The sequence below is a fragment of the Eschrichtius robustus genome, chromosome 3 (assembly GCF_028021215.1).
Source record: "Eschrichtius robustus isolate mEscRob2 chromosome 3, mEscRob2.pri, whole genome shotgun sequence".
NCBI classification, from domain to species: domain Eukaryota; kingdom Metazoa; phylum Chordata; class Mammalia; order Artiodactyla; family Eschrichtiidae; genus Eschrichtius; species Eschrichtius robustus.
In genome coordinates this window covers 100,494,458-100,513,962 of record NC_090826.1, presented here as the reverse complement: position 1 = coordinate 100,513,962, position 19,505 = coordinate 100,494,458, and the positions used below count along the sequence as shown (strand labels likewise).

The 19,505-nt window shown below is 37.4% G+C and overlaps 2 protein-coding genes across 4 annotated transcripts in view; both read left to right on the top strand.

Moving 5' to 3' along the window:
- PTPN22 (protein tyrosine phosphatase non-receptor type 22) overlaps window positions 1–11,926 on the top strand; it is a 59,034-nt gene extending 47,108 nt beyond the window's left edge. For all 3 annotated transcript variants that reach the window (XM_068538137.1, XM_068538136.1, XM_068538138.1), the window contains 5 exons: window positions 334–417; window positions 664–779; window positions 3,216–3,246; window positions 7,161–7,238; window positions 11,610–11,926. In XM_068538137.1, coding sequence (XP_068394238.1) covers window positions 334–417; window positions 664–779; window positions 3,216–3,246; window positions 7,161–7,238; window positions 11,610–11,674 — 374 coding nt within the window. In that variant the 3' untranslated portion in view covers window positions 11,675–11,926. The remainder of the gene's footprint in view (window positions 1–333; window positions 418–663; window positions 780–3,215; window positions 3,247–7,160; window positions 7,239–11,609) is intronic.
- A 1,782-nt stretch (window positions 11,927–13,708) lies between these two features.
- Window positions 13,709–19,505, top strand: part of RSBN1 (round spermatid basic protein 1) — a 46,425-nt gene continuing 40,628 nt past the window's right edge. The window contains exon 1 of the mRNA XM_068538135.1: window positions 13,709–14,414. Coding sequence (XP_068394236.1) covers window positions 13,709–14,414 — 706 coding nt within the window. The remainder of the gene's footprint in view (window positions 14,415–19,505) is intronic.

Genomic DNA, 19,505 nt, shown 5'->3' with positions numbered 1-19,505 from the left:
GAGGGCTTTCTCTAGTTGCGGCAAGCGGGGGCCACTCTTCATCGCGGTGCGCAGGCCTCTCACTGTCGCGGCCTCTCTTGTTGCGGAGCACAGGCTCCAGACGCACAGGCTCAGTAGCTGTGGCTCACGGGCCCAGCTGCTCCGCGGCACGTGGGATCTTCCCAGACCAGGGCTCGAACCCGTGTCCCCTGCATTGGCAGGCAGACTCTCAACCACTGCGCCACCAGGGAAGCCCAATATCATATGATATTTGTCTCAGAAAGGGATCTTGACTTAGGACTTTTAATTGATGAATTTTTTTTTTTTTTGCTTTGTTGTATACTCTTTTCATAGATCGACACCAAGATCGTTCTTCTTCCCTGCCACCTCCACTGCCAGAAAGAACCTTAGAGTCCTTCCTTGTTGCTGATGAAGATTGTAAGTGGCAATGCTCTCTCTCAAAAAAGTTATAAAAATGAGACCATTAAAGGTTAACAATAAAATAGGATCTAAATGGAAAAGGTACAAAGAATGATTAAATAAGATAAAAATAATACATTTAAAAATCCCATAATGCATTGCAAAAATAATGCATAAAAAAGTCAAGCTAAGAATTACTGAACATATACCTGTATACAATCTGAAGGCTTAAGAAGCTATGCAACAAAACACTTTTTTTTTTAGGTATGCAGGCTCAACCTATAGAGACTTATTCTGCTAGCTGTCCTAACACCATGGAAAATTCAACATCTTCAAAACAGACGTTGAAGACTCCTGGAAAATGTTTCACAAGGAGTAAGGTAAAGAAGATAGGAGTTTATGGAAATATGCCAGAGGCTTTCCATTACTGAAAGTGTCCCTACCCCTGCCACTCCAACCCCGGGCCACCAGCATTAAGATGAAAAATTAGACTAAATATTTTCACTGATAGTCACTGTTGGTCTCACAACGATCAAAATTAATAGAGAGAAACCAAAAATTTTTTAAAAAACCCCAACAACTTAAAGCATGCCCAATAAAACTATCAACTTTTTTTCCCTGAAACTAGACAAATTGATTCCAAAGTTCATATGGGGGGAAAAAAGAGCAAGAATAGTCAGTAAACCGAAAAAAAAAAAAAAAAGTAAAAGCAATGAAAGAAGGGTAGCTTTATCAGATATTAAAACATCGTAAAGCATCAATAATAAATATGGTATGATATTGGTGTATGAAAAGAAACACATACCAACAGAGCAGAAGGAAAACTTCAGAAATAGATCCAAAAATGTATAGGAATTTAGTATATGATGAAGGGAGCCTTTCAAGTCAGGGAATAAAGATGGATGTTTTAATCACTGTTGTTGGTTCAACTGGATAACAACCTAGAGGGAAAAAAGGTAGGATCCATACCTCACAGCTATACCAGGATATATTCTAGTTGGATAAAAGATTTAAATGCTAAAAAACAAAAAAACAACCCATCAAAGTACTAAAAAGACCTGGAAAGATTACTTTACAACCTGGGAGTGGGAATGATCTTTATAACTATGATTCAAAATCCAAAAGCCATAAGAAGGGAGATTTATAAATTTAACTAAGTAAAACAGAAAATTTCTGCATGGTAAAACAACAACACCAAATCACCTTAAAAATCAAAAGACAAAGAACAAATTGGAGAAAAAAATATCTGCAATTGGCATCATAGTCAAAGGACTATATTTCTTTAATATTATATATTTCTTTAGCAATTCATAGAAAATAATAACCCTAAAAGAAAAGTGAGCAAAAATACATGATCTGATAATTCAAAGATAAGTAAATGTGCATGATCTGACCTTTAAACATCTGATATGTTCAACCTCACTCATAATAAAAGAAATACGAATTAAAACCACAGTCACATACTGTGTTTCATGTTTCAGAAGGGCAAATTGCAAAGTCTGACTACACTCTCTGTTAGGCAGGCTACGGGAAAATAAGCACACTCTTGAACTATTGGTGGGAATGTACGTGGTATAACTTCTGTGGAGGACAATTTAGCAATACCTATCAAAATTACCAATGCATATATCCTTTGACCCAACAATTCCACATTTAGGAATTTATCCCACAAATATGCTTGCTCATACATGAAATGAAATGTATACCAGGTTATTCATTATACCATTATTTATAAGGGTAGACAATTGGGAACATAAATGTTAATCATCAGGGGAACTGATTAAATAAATCATAAATCATGGTATATGCATACAATGGAATTCTATGCAGCTAAAAAAAGAATGAGGACTCTCTCAGTATACTTTTATATATTTTATTAACTTTTGCTTAAAAGGGTGAAAATATGATCTATATTTATATTATATATTCATAAGTAACTTTGGAAGGATACATAAAAACTAACAACAATGGTTACCTGCAGGGGGAGGGTCAGAAACTAGGTAGATGGAGAACAAAGATGGGAGCATTTTTACTAGGATATTTTGAATTATAAATAATCTATATTTAAAAACTAAATTAAATTTTTCAAAAAAAATTATTAAATATCTATTATATAGAAGATTACATTCCTAAGTATTAGGAAAACAGAAATGTCATAAAGGACATCTAAATGTCCTTGAGAAGAGCACAGTTGATCTACTAGAATGCCTGTATAAGAAACAACATGAAAATTATCAAAAAGTAAAATACTATGGAACAAACTGAAAACATACACCCTGAGGAAATGTGAAGAAAAGAAGATATCTGGGTAGATTCCTAGAAGAGGTTAAGTTAGAGACTTCACCATAACGGAGGCAGAAGACGTGGGTTTGCTGAAAGAGGGAGAAGAAAGTAGCATGGTTAACAGTATGAAGTGAACCTCAGTAAACTGAGTACAGAAAATGACTGGCAAAATTTTTTGGCCTGAATGGGAATGGCAATGTATCACAGCTATCTTCAGAAGCCATTGTGGGTCCTGGAATGGTCGCCTAGTAAAGAAGACAAGTAGGAACTCCATCTTTCCCCCTGACACAACGATAGCACTATTTCTAAATAAATAGTGTGATTCTTATATGGGTGGAAAATGTAGCAAGATAAGATCAAGTGGAGACTTTGCACTGAATTAAAAATGGCAAGATAGAAAAATAATTTTGTACATTTGATATCCCTTTTTAAAGAAATTAATCCTTTTGACTGAAGTCTATATTTCTAGTTGATTAAAGTATTTCGGATTTCACAGGGAAAAAACTCACTTTTTCCTTTTCTTCATTTTGTAGAGTTTGAAAATTTTGCGAAACATGAAAAAGAGTAAGTTTCTTTTACTTATTTTTAGAATACACATACCACTTTCAATATTATGTAATTTTTCCTTATATAACTACTCTGAAAAAATGAACAATATTATTCCTAAACAGAACCTTGTTAGGGTCCTATGTATCAGAACAATCACCCCTAGGCCTTGTACTCTGCTAGTTTCCACAACGCTAATACTGGGTAGGGAGTAAGGGGAAAGAAAGTTTCTGTTTGATACACAGGAATAATAGTATGATGTTTGGCACTTTCTACCCATGCTAAGATGCTGTCATACAAGTGTGTTATTTAAAATTCCCAGCAGTCTAACCTCAGATGTACTTTCTTTGAAAGTAGTCATAGCAAAGCATATTGTGAAACAAATGTGTTGATTTAATGAAATAAGCAAAGTATTGACACATTTCCATTTTTACCAAGTATTATTAGCAATAAAAGTCTGTTGCTTACTGTTTTTCCTATATTGTAATGAAAACAAAACCCGGACTCCTGAAGCTGTGGGAAACTGATTATCTTAGAAATCCTATTTACAACTACAAAGTATATAAAACGTTGTGGTATATTTTTTACAAATTTGATCCATTGGGTTAGTCATCAAGGACCAAACAGCTATTTGATACTATACTGGTATTGTAGGGAGGGACAAAGAGCACTGAGAAAACTTGATTTAAGGTATAATCTAAGTAAGAAGGTTTAGAGCTGAATCTTAACTCTTTTCATTCTATCTCCCTGTCCATGATCTTGTGCTAGTCTGCTTTCATTGCCACCACACCTGATCTCTGAAGTGAACTGATTTCTTACCTATGATGGGCTAAAGCATGACTGGAAAATATACTCTTTCCTCTAAAGTCAGTCAAAAGAGAATTTAAACACTGCAAGAGGAAATTATAGTATATAACATAAGAAATAAAACAGCTAAAAGCAAAGAAATGAGTGACTTGAATAGCTAACCAAAGATTGATTTGATCAGCTTAGCTTATGAAACACCCAGTTTTCTTTTTTTTTTCAAATTATTTATTTATTTTTGGCTGCGTTGGGTCTTCGTTGCTGCACGCAGGCTTTCTCAAGTTGCGGCCAGCGGGGGCTACTCTTGGTTGCGGTGCTCAGGCTTCTCATTGCGGTGGCTTCTCTTGTTGCGGAGAACAGGCTCTAGGTGCATGGGCTTCGGTAGTTGTGGCGCACGGGCTTAGTTGCTCCTCAGCATGTGGGATCTTCCCAGACCAGGGATGGAACCTGTGTCCCCTGCATTGGCAGGCGGATTCTTAACCACTGCACCACCAGGGAAGTCCCTACAGTTTTCTTTCTCTCTAAAAAAAGCAGAAAACAAACCCAAAAAACTTTCTTTCTCTAGCTCCAACCCTGTCATGGGGATATCAAACGAAGATACAGAAACTTCAGGTAGATTTAGGTTGGCATAGATGTGAGATACGGTATGACTGTCTGAGACTCTGAGTCTTACTTCTAAGTAAGAGCTCCCAGGTCATTCTCTAGATTTATGCTAATTTCTATTTCTCAGTTGCCTTCACCCTCTGGTCTTTTGTCCTTAACTTAAGAACAAAATCTGGCCCCCAAAATTGATCCTGAAGCTTTAGACTTATCTGCCTTTACTTGCATGTGTTCTCTTCCCCTTCTAGATGGTCCATGCCTCCTGAGTTCTATATGTTCTCCCTTTAGCCTGGATGCCTTACTGGTCCTACTTTTACCGAAATTAGGATTCTTCACCTGTTGTTTTAAGTTAGCATCTAAGCCTGGTGTCAGGCTCTTTCTTTCATTCATTCATTCAATGAATATTTGTTGAGTGCCTCCTCTGTGCCAGGCATTCTGCAAGGCACTGGGTATGTGATGGTGAACAGAACAGTGTGAATTTGGTGTGTTGTAGGAACTCAAAGGAAGCCATCATAGCTGCAGGGTATTAAGAGGAGAAAGGAGTAAGGTGTGTCCGAAAGGTGGTGGAGATGAGAGGTAGTTAGATCCTTATGGGTCATGTTAATGACCCAATGGGAAGTCACAGAAGAGTTTTAGACAGAGATGTTACATGATCTGTCTTTTGAAAAGATCATTCTGGCTGCTGGTGACAAGAGTTGAAGCTGTCAGCTATGACACCTGATGCCTACTTTTGGTGGGAAACTTTAGCTGCTAGGAAATCCTTCACTTGCAAGTGACAGAAAACCCAACTTAAGCTAGCTTAAGCAGAAAAGGGGAATTTATTGGCTTATGACCAAGAGTTCAAATGATGTAATTAGGGCCTAATCTCTAATTCCGTATCTCTCAACTTTGTTTCACTCTGTTAGCTCACTCATAGGCAGGCTTTTACCGTGTGATTTCAGGCTTATGATGAAAAAAATGAGCTCTTTCCTGGTTGCTCAAGCAACAGCTTGATTGATGACTAGTGTTGATTGGGCCTGATTGTCTTGGCCAAACCTAAACCAATTATTGCCAGTATATTTAATGCTTGGATTAAGAGGATAGTGTCATACCTAACATTCAACAATTGTTACATGTGGACAGTGACCAATAAGGAATGAGGTCAGACCTAAACAACTGGTGCGACCATGGCAAAGTACCAACTGACAGCCCTAGTCATAGGTCAGCTCCTTCATCTAAGGGTTGAATGAGCTCCACAAGAAGTATGGGAGCTGAACATTGGAGAGGGGTGGTTTCTTAAAGGAAAATTCAAGTTCTATTATCAGAAGAAGGAATTAATGCTGAGCAGGCAGCATAAAAGTATCTATAACAAGCTAGATGCAGAATAGTAGTTCACTATACATATATGCAAAATCTTTGTCTCCAGTTATAAAAAATCAGTATTCCCTTTTGGGACAATTGTTTTCTTTCTGAAGGATGTATATACCTCTCAGCTCATGTGCAGTATAGAGATGATTGCTATCTCCTGAACTTTCTCACCTTCACCCACTTGTTTTCCATGTCTCTATCATCAGTGGCTAGCCCAATGCTTGCCACATAGTAGGTATTCAATAAATATATATTTTAACTGAATCTGATTGAAATTCATGATTTACTCTAGTGATTCATACTCAAGTAGCTCCAGGAAGGGGGAGGTCTTTCTAGAATCTTAGTATTAGGTATGTGTGTACAAACATATATGCAGTCCTCACACTACATTCTGAAAATGATGAGAACAAAAAAAAGGTGAATATTTAGTAATTTCTCCCCAATTATGTACTGTTTCTTAGAAAGTTTATACAAGCCTGAAATTATCCTTTTTTGCTGCTAGACAGTGCTTGTGCAAAATATGGACCATGTTTTCACTGGATTGTTTTCAGAATTGGGTGGATACTGATACATGAATATATTAAGGTGCTGGGAAGAGAAATATATTTTTAAGTCTGCCTATAGGTAGCTAAAATAGCAAAACAAAGCAACATAACAGTGCTTTTGGGGAGATTCTGGGCCTAACTAGAATCATCCATAATGGGAAAAAAGTAGGCTGGAAAGTGAAGAAAGATATTCCAGGCGTAGAGGATGGTGGAAGAAAAATCACAGACTTGCCACGGTTGAGCTAATGTGGAGAACAAATTATTTAAAAGTGTACTTAAGAGCGATCAGAGTGCAAAATAAGATGCAGTTGAAAGCCAAAATGTAAATCCCAGAAAAAGTTGATTCACAATAAAATGGATTGTATTCCTGAATCCTTTGGTGATTCTCTCTAGTGTTGGGTTTATTATACAAACAATCTGTTTGCAAAGAAAAGAAAACTTAAAAAAAAATACGCACACAAAAATGAGAAAATTATAGTGTCAACCCATTTGTAAACAACTACATTTTGTTACATTTGATAGTGATATGTTTATCTGGAAGTATTAATTAATTTGGAGGAAATGTGTAATCTCAACAATTATGTGGTCTGAGTCTGTATCCATTTTTTCCCTTACATTTTTTTCTTTTGATTCTAGGTATCTGTAATTCTTCCCCATCAAACAAGCCTGCAGACTCTGTTCAGTCAAATAACTCCAGCTCCTTTTTGAATTTTGGTATGTGTGTTACTTCCCAGCAGAGTTAAAAAAATATTTATCTTAATTATTCATTTACAGTATAAGAGATACAACTTTAATATGATTTAAGTTTGCATGTATAAGTCCTTATGTTTATATTCTTTTTCATGCCATTTATCTTTTTAGTTTTGACCTCTGCTAACTCTTACATCTTACATAGGCCTGAATTGCCTAGCATATATGGAAAATAAAACTAGGTACCAAATGATCATGTTGGCATGTAGTAAATGAATGTGAAAGCCAAATGAATAAATTCTGAAATGCCATAATACTCTAGTTCATATCTAAGCAAAGTTATAAAAAAATATACAAGTGTGATGAAAAGAACAGAAGATGCTGCTATCTAATCTTGTGTAACTCATGCAACATTAGGCGCCGAAGCACAATTCTGACAGTTTAAAGGAACTGTTTGCCCAATTGCTCTTTAGTATAAGCTATAAATTTAAAATAATTTTATATTAAGCATTCTATTATTCTATATGACATAAATTCATGATACTATTTAAGGTAGTATTATGTATACTATAATTTTTGTAAGGAGTACAGCAAATAATGTAGGATATTACTACTAAAAATTATTATTAACCAAAACCAGACCCCCTGAAAAGGTCTGGGGGACCTCCATTGGTCCCAGGGACCACATCCTGAGAACTGTTGCTCTATGGTATTGTCCTTATCTGAATGATCAGAATTGTTGCTGCCACATTCAGACTGCAGGTGGCAAGAAGATGAGAGAAAAATGTGAAAGAGGTGTGGCCTCCTTTTCTGGTCTTAAGACACTGGCCTGGAAGAGGCAACATTATGCTGGCTCACATTCCCTTGAAAAGAACTTATACATGTGCTATATCCAAACTGTAAAAGACACTGGGAAATGCAATAATGCTGGGCAGACAGTTTCCCATATACTATTCTATTCCTGAAGAAGAAGCAAGGAAAAATTTTAGGGTACAGGTAGCAATCTCTGCCACAACTGGGGTCATGGCTCCTATCTCACCATGGCCAAGTATTCAACTAGACTCTCTGGATCTGTTTCTTGGGCTTTAAAAATTTTACTTGGATTACATGAACTCTAAGGTTTAAAATGTTATAATTAGAAAAACGTTATTCTTCTTATGAAATCATTTAGTTAAAAAGTTCATGTAGAATATTATATAACCTATGAAAAAAGCACCAAACTTTACCTGGAACACAAATGTTCCTTGCTTCCTTCTCTTCTCTCAGTCAGAGACACCACTTGAATAACTCATGGCCCATCTAACCTTACAACAATCTGTGATATAATACGAGGATAAAATATTATACAGCTGCCTCCATGTTGTTTCTTCTCAAAGTTGAACATTTTACCTACTTAAAAAGCAGCACTTAATTTTTTCATTGGTTCTCTTTTATAAAAGAGGCATTATAAGGGTATTTTACTCAAAAAGTACTTAAATTTGAATGAAAAAATTTTGTGGTTTATAAACATTATTTTTCCTGAATTGTCCTACATGCAAAAAAGGTAGCTCACTACTGTTCTAAACTATTGAGTAATGATCAGTGAAAAACACTGAATGTAGCTATTCCTCAAATTTCAGATACCTAGTACTTATGTCTCATGTTCTTACTTCTCAGTCCACTTCGGTTACAATCAAGCTATCTGGACTGAATGAATAATTTTGTGACTATTGTGTGAAACTATTGAACCTGGAATATATTTCCTTCTATCTTCTTATTTACCACTCAGAGGAGTGAAATGTGCAGGAACTAGGCTGTGTGCCCCCTCCCCCTAATTTTTTTTTTTTTTTTTTACCACCACTATTAATAAATTTTAGTGGATTTCTTGTTTTTAATCTTCTTTTCATTCCCTCTTCCCTAATCTCCTTGTCTTCCAGTTCTGGCATAGTTTTTGGTGGTTCAGATTTAGGCAGTACTTGAGTAGTTACTATGTGCCAGGCATTGAGCTGGGTGCTTTAACAAATATCTGATAATTTTCATCAGTTCTATAAGGTATATAATTCCCACAATTTTATAAGATGATGAAATTAATCATCTTTGAGTTTTCCATTCTCTGTTTTCCCTTTGTATTTCGATTCTTTCATTGCTCAGTTTGAGCCCTTAAAGTTGCTAAGTGTAAGAGTACCTTGAAAATATATCGCTATCAAAGAAAAGTCATATGTTGCTAAAGTGATTAAGAACCTACGTCATCAACCTGCATATGTTCTGAAGGCATCCAGAAATAGCCTTCATTGGTTATGCAAAATTTCCTCATCCTCCTTCTGTGTGTGTGGGGGGCGAGGAGTGGGGCCTGGAGGGGAGTGTTTGAGGAGAGAGAGAAATAAAAATAATTAACCACTTAGTTTTATTATTAGTTTTTCAGGATTGTTTAATACTTTATTTTTTTCTAATCTTTTCAAACATAATCTCTGAGTAAATTGAGGGCTTTCTGGGTCAAAGTAGAAGTACAACTGAATTTAATACAATAATTTTCTAAAGCAATAGTGGTTATTTTTCTGAAATTTAAATTCCCCAGTTTTGTTTTTCTGATGAATGGGTGGTGGGTGAAAAGACATAGATAAAGGATATTATTAAACAACCCCCCCCAACAATCAGATTAAAAAATGGGCAAAGGAGTTGAATAGACATTTTTCCAGAGAAGATATATAAATGGTCAACAGGCACACGAAAGGATGCTTGACATCAGTAATCATAAGGGAAACGCAAACCAAACCCACGAGATATCACATCATACCTATTAGAATGGCCATTATCAAAAAGACAAGAGACAAGTGTTGGTGAGGCTATGGAGAAAGGGGAGGCTTGTGTACTGTGGTGGAAATGTAAATTGGTACAATCGCTATGGAAAACGGTCTGGAAGTTCCGCAAAAAATTAAAGATAGAACTACCATATGATCCAGCAATCCCACTTCCGCATATATATCTGAAGGAAATGAAATTATCTCAGAAGAGATATTTGCACCCCATGTTCATTCCAGCATTATTTACAATAGCCAATTCATGGAAACAACCTATGCGTCCACTGACAGATGAATGGATAGAAAAGATGTGAGAGATATATGTATACGGTTGACCCTTGAACAACACATGAGGTTAGTGGTGCCAACCCCGTGCACAGTGAAAAATCCTTGTAGAGTCGTACCAGTCCTACGGGGGATTGGTCCCAGGGCCCCCGTGGATACTAAAATCGAAGGATGCTCAAGTCCTGTACATAAAATGTCTTAGTATTTGCATATAACCTACCTACATCTTCCTGTTTACTCTAAATCATCTCTAGATTACTTATAATACCCAGTATAATGTAAATACTATATAAATAGTTGCTGGTGTGTGGCAAATTCAAGTTTTGCTTTTTGGAACTTTTTGGAAATTTTTTCTCGAATATTTTTGATCCACTCTTGGTTGAATCCACAGATGTGGAATCTGTGGATGCAGAATCTGAGGATAGGGAGGGCTGACTCTACATATACATACATGACTGTCTGAATTATTATGTATATGACTATATATATATATATGAATATTATTCATTCACAAAAAAGAAGGAAATCCTGCCTTTTGTGACAACATGGATGTACCTTGGGGGAACTACCCTAAGTGAAATGAATCAGACAGAGAAAGACAAATACTATATGTTCTCACTTACATGTGGAATCTAAAGAAGCTTAGCTCATAGAAATAGAGTAGAATGGTGGTTGACAGGGGCTGGGAGGTGGGGGAAATGGGGAAATGTTGGGCAAAGTGTACAAACTTCCAGTTATAAGATGAATAAATTCTGGAGATCTAATGTACAGCATGGCAACTATAATTAACAGTACTGTATTATATACTTGAAAGCTGTTAAAAGTAAAATCTTATATTGAAAAGAAAAATCTTAAAAAATCACCACACAGACTAGTAGACAATTATGTGAGGTGATGTAGGTATTAGCTAACCTTAATGTGGTAATCATTTCACGAAATATACATGTATCAAATCATCATGCTGTACACCTTAAACTTACATGTCACATGTAAACAAACATATGTCAATAATATTTCGATAAACCTGGGAAAAAAGAATACTATATGCTGAATTACCAAAGGCTATTACAATCATCTAATTATTACCATTATTAAATTTGTAAGTGTTCTACAAATTTAAAATGTTACTAGTATTCTATTGTTATCATTTAAGCACTAACATAATTACTAGAATGCTTTTACAAAAAAATTACTAAATTGATCAAAGATGCTGTCTAACCTTTTAGAAAAAAATCCATGTATTTGCACATATTATAATACACTCTAAAATCCAAGTGTTAATTTCTGTATAAGAAATCTTTCTTTTTTCATTCAATTTTATTTTTGTTCCCAGGTTTTGCAAATCGTTTTTCAAAACCCAAAGGACCAAGGAACCCACCATCAACTTGGAATATTTAACACAACTTTGGAAAATCAGCTGCAAGTGAATCTGCAAATGAAACTACTAGAATACTGCTAGCTAGAATAAGTGCTGTATAGTCATAATATCTACCATGAAGATACGGTACTGTGTAAATAGCTTTTAAAAGCAATATGCAAATAAATGTCAGAAGTTTTACATTTCATCTCATTTACACTGGGTTGCAAAGCACAAATAGGAGTTTGTCATTTAAGCTATGTTTAGAGAATGCTGTATGAGAAAGTTTTACAATGGACTTATTTTTCATTTTTGGAAGTTATTTTTAGTCTACTTTACTTTCCTACATAAATATAAACTTTAAAAGATTTGTAAAAATTGGATCTCAATTAAATGTCTATATTGTCAGAAGTTACCATAAAAAATGTTTTGAAAAATCTTACCTTGTGGTTATAGTACAAAATTATTGCTTGTGACAATGACTATTCCCTGGGAATTATTTTTGCTTAAATGGAGTATACATCTTTCCAAGTGTTGTGGGAAACAAGAGTAGTAAGAAAAAGAAGTTATATTTAAAGAGAATACAATATATATGTAATGACAGTAATCAGTTTTTCGTTTGGATATACCAAATAACAAGATGTTCAAGCACATTCCTGACAAGCTTTAGCCAATGTTATTCAGTTACCAAATCTAGAAGAATAATCAACAAAGTAGCTATCTTTTGGTGGCAGTTTTTTTCATTTCAAAGGTCCTATATAAACATGTACAATTTATATCCAACTAACTAGAGGTACTACTAGTTAAAATTTTTTTTCTGTATGAATATGGATCTGCCTTATCTTAAAGTTGATCTTTCAAATCTAATTTTATGTAACAAATATGTTAGTGGGTAATTATTACAAAGGATTTCTCTGACTTATCCTAATGACTTCACTTAAAGAGTTCATAACTTTCTAAAAAATGAAATACTTAAACAGCATTTGTTCTTCAATATTTTTCATTAGGAATCCCAATGAAGGCACACACTGGATGAAATATTACCTGTTTATTGTAGTGTAGTGTATACAAGAAGTGCTCAATAAACTTTTTGGTTTTTAAACTAACTTTATAGTGTTCATCGAGTTGAGTACTTTTCCAGGCACTAGTGTCATCAAACCACAGAGATTTTATCTGAGTACTTTATTGTAATCAATTATTTCCAAATATCTTTATCAAGGCGGTAAAATGTAAAGTGACGATCAAATTGTAAATAAATTTCTGGGCGGAAACCTTGGTGAGTAGTGACGATTTCTGGAGTGTTCTCTGGTAGACACACTTCTCAAATTTATGCAATCGTATACTTACGATTTGAAAAAAATCTTATTAAGAAATTTCAAAACATTCTTTTCCATCTAGAATTTTCCCGTAATTGTAGGGAAGGATTCAAAATAATGGATAAACTCTACATTTCCAGGCACTAGAGGGGATGTGGCTCGACGGCGAGGTGGGCGGCGCTCACCAGGCTCCCAGGCAGTTCTTGCACCTGCCTTGTCGCGCCTATACTTGTAACCATAGCAATCAGTGGCCAGGAAGAGGTTCAGAAATGTCTGATTTGCAGCTCCGTTCGATTTTAAAGCAAAATCGCCCTCATTTGACATATTACCAAGTTCCTTTTTCCTCTGCATCTCATCGTTTGTCCAGGGGTAAAAGGCCGGGGATTCTTTTACCTCACAAAGGTTATGAGAGGAATAGGAAATTGAAAAGTAACTATGGAGACCACCTCCTCCGTGTAAAATGACGAAGGGGCACACGGAGACGATAATGGGAACGCGCCGACAGACTGAAAGCCATTAACATTGTTTCGGCCGTTAAGGCGGTTGGCGGCAACTCTCCGCCCAGCGGCGGTTGCGTCGCAGCCCGAAGCGTGACTCGGCGCACGCTCCCTTTCGGCTCCTCTGCTCACCGACCCAGCGACGCGGCGGGGGCGCGGAGAACTACCGCTCCCGTGAGGCTCTGCGCGGCCCAGAGTGCTTTACAATAGAGCTCGGTTGGAGGGCCCTGCGGAGAAGCTCCGGGAAGTACTGCTTCCGGCCATGTTCAGCTCTGGACGAAGAATGGCTGAGAAGTGGAGAGTGGGGGAGAGACTCCAATGCCCAGCGGGCCGTGCGCGGGCGGCGCTTGCGCGGTACGCGGACGGGGGGGCGGTCGGGCCATTTAAATGTGTGTTTGTGGGTGAAATGGCTGCGCAGGTCGGAGCGGTCCGCATAGTACGGGCGGTGGCGGCGCAGGAGGAGCCGGACAAAGAGGGGAAGGAGAAACCCCACGCTGGGGTCTCGCCGCGGGGAGTGAAGCGGCAGCGCCGAGCGAGCAGTGGGGGGTCTCAGGAGAAGCGGGGGCGGCCGAGCCAGGACCCCCCTCTCGCTCCCCCTCACCGGCGGCGTCGCAGCCGCCAACATCCCGGGCCGCTGCCGCCAACGAATGCAGCCCCAACCGTCCCAGGCCCTGTTGAGCCTCTGCTCCTGCCGCCTCCGCCGCCACCTTCGCTGGCACCCGCCGGGCCCGCTGTCGCTGCCCCGCTCCCGGCCCCGGGCACTTCGGCCCTCTTCACCTTCTCGCCCCTGACGGTGAGCGCGGCCGGGCCCAAGCATAAGGGCCACAAGGAGCGGCACAAGCACCATCACCACCGCGGTTCTGATGCTGACCCCGGCTCCTGCGTTCCGGGAGAGCTCAAGCACAAGGACAAGCAGGAAAACGGCGAGAGGACTGGAGGGGTGCCTCTAATCAAGGCCCCCAAGAGAGGTGAGAGCAGCCGAACTGCCCCGAGCTTGGGTTCTATCTAGGTCTCTCTCTGTTGCGATATCCCGCCCCTTTAGCCCTGAAAGACTCCAGCTCCCTGCTTACCTCCTGCTGCTCTACTCCCCTAAGCCCACTGGGGTGGATCCTGGATTTCAAACCGTTGACACCGTCTGACCTACTTGAAGCTTCTCGCTTCGAGGCCGAGCTGTCAGTTACTAACCCCCTTACCAGTCCCCCCTCCTCGAGCCTTTACCGACGTTTGTTTTCAAATTCGCCAGGGTTTCCGCGCCGCGCGGTCCTTAGCGTGGGATTAGTAGGTGGGGTATTGAAAACTGCTTGTCTAAAGTAAAGGCTTGTCGTTGAAATCCCTTTTTTCCTTGTTTTCCTTGATGGAAAGCTTGAATATTCACTCTCCTCTGCTCCACAATATTCACGAGTATGGTTTGGGACTTTAAGGAGTTTGAATTTGTACCGAGATTAGCTCGACTCACTGGTTGCCTTAGCTTCTGCAAGGTGAGATATCAAACGCAGTTTATCTTTGTTCTTTTTTTATGTGGAAGTAAAACTCATTTTTAATTTTCATATGAAATCTCAATTTTCAGAAAAGGGATGGGGAAGGTTTTCTCTCCCCTTTGATCCTAGAAAATAGGACCAACCAAGCCTCTGAAAAGTTCAGTAGGAGATAGTAGAGACAAGAATTCCAGTTGCTTTTTCATCTACCCGGTGCAACAGATTGAGAATTTATTTATTTCCAGTAAACTCACTAAAATCAAGACTATTTAGCCCAGAAAATGTAGGACTATCTGAGTGTGGGTTCTAGAGAAGTTAGGTTGACCAAAATTGCTGTTTTCCTATTCCCAAGTACCTGTAGCATTTATTTACTTTCTCTTTAGAAGAAGGGTATGGGGGGGGGGTAGGGATAAGAATTTTGATTATGCCATGTGTTTGTACTTTGTATATGATTTTATATAATTTGTTAGAGTTGTCTCCTCAAGAAGAGTTTAAAATACTTATGTTTCTTAGTACTGGGGCAGTTATTACGTGTTAATGAACTAGTCTTTCAATCTCAAGTTTGGTGAGTCTTGGATTTCTTCCACATATTTGGTCTTCACCTAGGCCTCATTAATGTGTGTGTGTGTGTGTGTGTGTGTGTGTGTGTGTGTGTGTGTGGTGCTACTTCCAGATAGTGCAGTTTGTTGCAAATAATTGCTCAGTAAGTTTTTATTGAATTGAACTAAATCTTTCTTCCTTTGGTGGTATCCGAGTCTTATCCTCAGGAGTAGAATTTGTGCCAAACTGATAGGAATGCCAATTTCCACCACTACTATGCAGTGATCTTGCGCTCTTTTATTTGTGCCTTTATTTCTCACCTCATTTCATGTGTGTATGTGTTTTTGTGTGTTTCAACTGTACAGAGCTAGAGGGAATCTTAGAGATCATCCAAGTCAAATTTGTATTGTTGAAGAGTGAAAACTGAGGCCTAAAGTAGTGAAGAGACTTGTCTAGTCACAGTTAATTAGTAACAGGTACCAAAAAAAAAAAAAAAAAAAGAATCATTGACATCATAGGGAGTAGAACCCAAGTCTCCTGAATCCGAGTTCAAGCTTCATCCTCCAGCTTCATGATGTTGCTTTCTCTGTTTGCTATTCACTTTTTCCACTTCTTTGCTTATCTTTTCCCTGTGCCTTGGCATCAGAGTGGCAGTAGCCAGTCCCATTAAGAATTTCTGACCTGGCCCCCGTTTATGGGAGGATAGTGGCAAATACATGTATAATAATTCATAACACAGTGTGCGTCTCTGAAAATTGCAGAGGCCATGTCTTTAAAAAACAAACAAAAACAAACTTTTAACCCAGTGCTGCCTGACAGAACTTTTCTACGATGATGAAAATGTTTTCTATAAATGTGTTGTCCAGTATGGTAGCCATTAGTCATATGTGGCCCTTGAACAAATCTTGAAGACTTGAAATGTGGCTAGTGTGACTGAGGAACTGAATTTTTAATTTTATTTCTAATTAATTTATAATTAAATAGTTCTTTTGGCTCTTGGCTACCACATTGGACAGTGTAGTCCAAGCAGTTGTGGTTTGCTAGTATGTGAAGGAGGAGAGTGGGTTAAGATTAGCTCATTTAAGCATTTTAACTTTTTAAAAGATTGAGATATAATTGACACATAATATTATATTATTTTTAAGTGTACGAAGTAATGGTTCAGTATTTGTATATATTGCAAAATGATCACCACAATAACTCCAGTTTAAACATTTTGACTTTTGAATGAGAGACTGTTGGATTATATATTCTGGAGGGAAAGATTCCCTTGCCAAATATGTTGAGGAAAAAAACAATACAATAGCCTCCTAGCTATATGACACACACTGGCATTTTAAAAGTTCTGAGAATCTTACAGAAAATAAACTGGTTTAACCTTTGTTTAATCCACGCTTTTGCACTACACTTTGATGGATACCTTTTGTTTTTCCACTAAATATCTTTATACTTGTTATAGTGATGTGCTGGAGGCGTGCCTCTGGAGTCAATCTGAGTTTAAATCATGACTCTACCACTTACTATGTGACCATGGACAAATTACTTTAAGCTCCCTCAGTTCCAGTTTTCCTGTCTGTAAAATGGTGTTGTGCTATTTCTTTTATAAGATTGTTTGTGGCTTAAGTGAGACAATATGTGGAAAGCACTTAAGTGTCTGGCTGTTATTAGGTACTATTAAAACTGCTTTTTGTTATTTTATCACGCTTGATCCTTGAAACAACTCTAAGATTAATAAGGAGAGTGACTAGACCCTTGTTATTTACAGAACTATGTCTTCCCTTCCCTTATCCGCAGGTTTTCAGAAACTCTTTTAGCTTTTTATTTTGAGATAATTATATATTCACAGGAAATGGCAAAAATAGTACAGGGAGGTCTTTACCCTTCACTAATTTCCTCCAAAGGTTACATGTTACATAACTATTGTGTAATATCAACACCAGAAAATTAACAAATTAACATTGGTACAATGGTGTGTGTATAATTTTGTGCCATTTTAACACCTGTAGTGGTAGTTTAACTACCACTGCAATCAAGGTACACAACTATTCCATCACCACAAAGATCCCCCTTGTGCTATCTCTTTGTAATCTTAGAACTTCCTGTGTCTCCCCACCTTCCCCAACCCCTAGAAACCACTAATTTGTTCTCCAACCCATAATTTAGTCATTCTGAGGATGTTACATAAATGGAATATATATGGTATGTGATCTTTTGAGATTTTTTCCCACTCAGCATGTCCTTGAGATCTATTCAAGTTGTATGTATCAATAGCTCATTTTTTTCATTACTGAGTAGTGTTCTATGGTGTGGATATACCACAGTTTAGTCACCTGTTGAAGGACATTTTGGTTGTTTCCAATTTGGCCATTATGAATAAAGCTTCTGTGAACGTTCATGTTCAGGTTTTTGTGTGGCTGTAAATTTTCATTTTTCTGTGAATGCAATTGCTGGGTCATGTGGTTAGGTACATGTTTTGTTTGTGTTTTTGTTTTTTTGTTTTTGGAAGATATTGCCAAACTATTTTCTGGAATATCTGTACCACTTTATATTCCCACCAGCAATGTATGAGAGATCCACTTTCTCCAAATCCTTGCCAGTGTCTGATATTGTTACTATTTTTATTTTATCTGTTTTAATAATGTGTAATGATACCTCATTGCGGACTTAAGTCGCATCTCTCCAATGGCTAGTGATACTTAACATCTTTTCATGCCATCATTTGCTGTCCATATAGTCTCATCAGTAAAATGTCTCTTTAGTTTTTTGCCCATTTTCTAATTGAATTGTTTGGTTTTTTACTATTGAGTTTTGAGAATTCTTGATATATTACAGATATGTATATTCTTTATCAGAATAATGGTTTACAAATATTTTCTCCCACTCTGTTGTTTGTCTTTCCATCCTCTTAACAGGGTCTTTCAGAGAGCAAACATTTTAAATTTTGTTAAAGTCTAATTTGTTGATTTTCTTTTATAGATTATGCTTTTGGTGCCATGTCTGAGTTCCCAAGACCTAGGTCCCAAAGATTTTCTCCTGTTGTTTTCCCAAAAGTTTTATTTAACTTTAACTTTTACATTTGAATCTCTGATCCATTTGAGTTAATTTTGTATAATGTGTGTGGTTTAGGTTGAGGTTCTTTTTTTTTTTTTTTGCCTATGATATCCGACTGCTCCAGCACCTTTTGTTGAAAAGACCATCCTTCCTCCATAGAATTACTTTTGTACCTTTGTCAAAAATCAGTTCCACTGCCTATTTTTGTATAACCTTTGAGCTAAGAATGGTTTTTACATTTTAAATGGTTGGAAAAAACCCATGACATATGAAATCATATGAAATTAAAGTTCAGTGTCCAGAAATAAAGTTTTATTGGGACACCACTCCACTCATTCAATTGTATTGTCTCTGGGAGATTTTGCACTACAGCAGTATAGACAGTAGTTGGGATAGACGATATGGCTTGCAAAGCTTATGATCTGGCTCTTTGTAGAAGAAGTTTGCTGATCCCTGAGATAGATCATTCAGCTGAGAGACCTGTTCCTGCACGCCAGCCCTACAGTACTCAATCCAAATTCATGTATAGGTTAATTATAAATTTTGATTCCAGACATTTGGAGTTGCTCATAAATAGTTGAAACAAAAATTTAATCTGTAAATGCTAAGGTAAACTTGCTTCGTATGTAAAATGGGAAGTATAGTGACTTTCGAAGAGCTGAAGTGTCACACTTCAGCTTTTCTAGTTAGTATATGATAGAACTGAATCTAGAACCCAGTTTTTTTGACTCATGGTCCTGTTGGCTTTTCACTTTCCACTAAGCACATTTACATTGTTAATAAAGAGATACTAAAATATTGTTTGATTCTTGCAAGCAACAGGCTTGAATCTTAATTAAATGATAGTTACCTGTCTTTTGAAATCTTAATTTTTTCTGTCCCTCTTATTGCTCATAAAAGCCTAGAACAAACTTCCTCAAAAAAAACTCCATCAAAATAAGTAATGCTTCTTCTTAATTATTCTTGGCTAATAAATTAATGATTTTAGTAGTA